General features: G+C 43.1%; 1 protein-coding gene across 1 annotated transcript; it reads right to left on the bottom strand.

The window, feature by feature from the left end:
- Positions 1-414: 414 nt before the first annotated feature.
- LOC140180201 (uncharacterized) lies at positions 415-2746 on the bottom strand. The gene is made up of 4 exons (XM_072220639.1): positions 2020-2746; positions 1175-1551; positions 923-1084; positions 415-477 (listed from the first exon to the last, which is right to left on the bottom strand). Exons 1-4 carry the CDS (start codon positions 2744-2746, stop codon positions 415-417), a joined length of 1329 nt encoding a protein of 442 aa, XP_072076740.1.
- Between the last annotated feature and the right edge of the window lie 765 nt (positions 2747-3511).

Below are 3511 nucleotides of genomic sequence, written 5' to 3'. Positions count from 1 at the left end.
GGAATGAACAAATAATTTTACAACCTAATCTGAGTAGCAATTTCGCATACCAACATTCAAGCTCCTCTAGTTGCAATTTCATGGCTATACCCGCCTTGGTGATGTCCATGTTACACTACTTCACCGCCCAGTAGGCTTTATGCTCAATTTTCACTGGAAGGTGGCATGCGTTACCATAGACGATCCAAAAGGGACTCATCCCTAACGGGGCCTTATAGGCCGTCCCATATGCCCATAGTGCATCTCCCAACCGAGAGCTCCAATCCTTCCTTTGTAGATTTACCACTTTCTCCAAAATTCGCTTGATCTCCCGGTTGGACACCTCCACTTGCTCATTTGTTTAGGGGTGATAGGCAGTGGAAACCTTGTGTACTATCCCATAGCGGCACACAATATTATTTCTAATGAAAGAAATCACGGCATTAGCGTCATCAAGGCGGGTAGGTATCGCTTCCACCCACTTTGAAACGTAGTCAACTGACAACAGAATATACAAATACCCACTTGAGTTAGGAAATAGTCCCATAAATTCTATGCCCCATACATAAAAGATTTCACGAAATAACATTGGTTGTTGAGGCATTTCATCCCTCTGGGATGTATTTCCCGACTTCTGACATTGGTGACACGACACACAAAATTGGTTAGCATCCTTGAATAGTGTTGGCCACCAGAATCCACAATCCAAAACTTTTTTAGCCGTCTGTTGTGAGCCAAAGTGGCCACCACACTCGGATGAATGGCAAGACTCAAGAATGGGTTGGATTTCAGATTCTGGGACACATCTACGAATTACTTGGTCTATTCCCCTCCTCCACAAGTGAGGGTCATCTAAAATGTAATATTTGGAATCACTCCTCAACTTATCCCTTTGGTGTTTTGAAAAGTTGGGAGGGAAAATCTTAGCAACCAAGTAGTTCACCATAGGAGCAAACCAAGGAAAACTATCCGAAACAGCATGCAAACTATCCAAAGGGAATGGGTCATCAATTGGAAATGGATCATATTTGAGATTCTTGAGGCGGCTTAGATGGTCCGCAACTAGATTTTGTGTTCCACTTCGATCTCTAATCTCAATGTCAAACTCTTGCAAAAGCAAGATCCAACGTATGAGCCTAGGTTTCGACTCATTCTTTGTCAACAAATATTTTAAAGCTGCATGATCTGTATATACCACTATTTTAGAGCCTAGCAAGTAAGATCTAAATCTATCCAAAGCATGAACAATGGCTAAAAGCTCTTTTTCACTAGTGATATAATTGGATTGTGCTGCATCCAATGTCTTTGAGGAGTAAGTAATGATATAAGGGAGTTTACCATCGCGCTGTGCAAGCGCAGCACCTACGACATGATTTGATGCATCGCACATGATCTCGAATGGCTGCGTCCAGTCTGGGCCCCTCACAATTGGTGATGTGGTAAGAGCTCTCGTCAACTCCTCAAATGCTTCCACACAAGCACTATGAAACTCAAAGTCCACGTCCTTTTGGAGTAGGCACGACATTGGCAATGCAATCTTGCTAAAATTCTTGATAAAGCGCCTATAGAATCCTGCATGCCCCAAAAAGGAACGAACCTCCCTCACAGATGATGGGTGAGGTAAACTGGTAATAACATCAACCTTGGCCGGGTCCACAGAAATGCCCTTATCAGAAACTACGTTTCCTAAAACTATGCCTTGTCTCACCATGAAGTGACATTTTTCAAAATTTAGGACATGGTTAGTGTCATCACACCTAGCTAAGACTTTGGCCAAGTTCTCTAAACAACTATCAAATGAAATCCCATACACACTAAAGTCATCCATAAAGACTTCCAGACAACTCTCCATTAGATCGAAAACGACACTAGTCATTCGCCGCTAAAAAGTGGCAGGTGCATTGCATAGCCCAAATGGCATCCTTTTGTAAGCAAAGGTGCCAAAGGGACAAGTAAATGTGGTCTTCTCCTGATTTTCAGGAGCAATGTGAATCTGGAAGTAACCAGTAAAACCATCAAGAAAGCAATAATGGGATTTACCCGCAAGTCGGTCTAACATCTGGTCAATGAATGGCAAAGAGTAGTGGTCTTTCCTTGTTGCGGCATTCAACCTTCTATAAGCGATGCACACCCGCCAAGCATGTTGCACTCTTGTGGTGACCACTTCACCATCTTCCTTCTTAACGGCAGTGATGCCCGATTTCTTTGGGACAACTTGGACCGGACTCACCCTTTCACTATCAGAAATCGGATATATAATACCCGCATCAAGTAGTCTTGTAACTTTCTTTTTCACCACATCAAGGATAGTGGGGTTGAGTCTTCTTTGGGGTTGTCTAACCGGCCGAGCTCCCTCTTGGAGGAAGATACGATGCATGCACATACGTGGGTCAATTCCCACGATGTCGGCCAAGCTCCAACCGATTGCTTTCTTGTGCCTCCTTAGGACTTCTAGGAGCTTCTCCTCTTCTTGGCTAGAGAGCTCACTAGCAATAATGACCGAAAAATTTTGATTTTCCCCAAGGAATGCATACTTCAAATGAGATGGAAGAGGCTTCAATTCACTTTTTACCTCAAGTTGAGGTTCCTTTTCACCAAGCTCATGGGATTCATTCTCAACAACTTTCTCTTGTTCACCCTCATGGCCATCCTTCTCATCAACAATAGGGTAGTGCAACTTGTTGTGATCTTCTCTTTGCACCTCTGGTACTACCTCATCAATTACATCACATTGGAGGATGGAATGCTCTTCGGGTGGGTGTTTCATGGCTTCTTCCAAGTTGAACTTGGTTGTCTTATCCCCGACCTCAAAGGAGTATGTGCCGGTGAAGGCATCCAATTTGAACTTAGAAGTCTTCAAGAAGGGTCTACCAAGTAGAACGGAGGAAGAACTTCTATTCTCTGTTGGAGGCATTTCAAGGATATAGAAATCAACTGAAAATACCAAGTCTTTGATTGCCACAAGTACATCTTCAGCTATCCCCATTACAGTGATCACACTCTTATTGGCTAAGGCAAACTTGGCGGCCGACCTTTTCAATGGAGCTAGATTCAACCTTGCAAATATGGAAAATGGCATGATGCTTACACAAGGCTCCAAGTCACACATACAGTCATGAAAGGTAACTCCACCAATACGACAAGACACCAAACATGGTCCAGGGTCACCACACTTTTCCGGAATAGGCTTTATCAAGGAAGAAATGGAACTACCCAATGACAATGTCTCCAACTCACTAATCCTATCTTTGTGTGTGCACAAGTCTTTTAAAAAATTTTGCATACTTCGGAATTTGTTGAATGGCATCAAGAAGTGGGATAGTTACCTCAACTTTCTTGAATACTTGAAGCATGTTCAAATCAAACTCCGGAGTTTTCTTGGATTTCTTTATCATGGAATGGAATGGGATAGGAATGGATTCATCCATTGTAGCCTTCCTCTTGGGCTCCTTGGGACTCACTTCTTCCTCCTCTTGCTTTGTGTCCACCTCCTCTTATTTATGTGGAGCTTCAACAACCACTTCCTCCTCAT

The sequence above is a fragment of the Arachis hypogaea genome, chromosome 16 (genome assembly GCF_003086295.3).
Source record: "Arachis hypogaea cultivar Tifrunner chromosome 16, arahy.Tifrunner.gnm2.J5K5, whole genome shotgun sequence".
Taxonomy (NCBI): Eukaryota; Viridiplantae; Streptophyta; class Magnoliopsida; order Fabales; family Fabaceae; genus Arachis; species Arachis hypogaea.
This window is presented reverse-complemented; position numbering and strand designations above follow the sequence as displayed.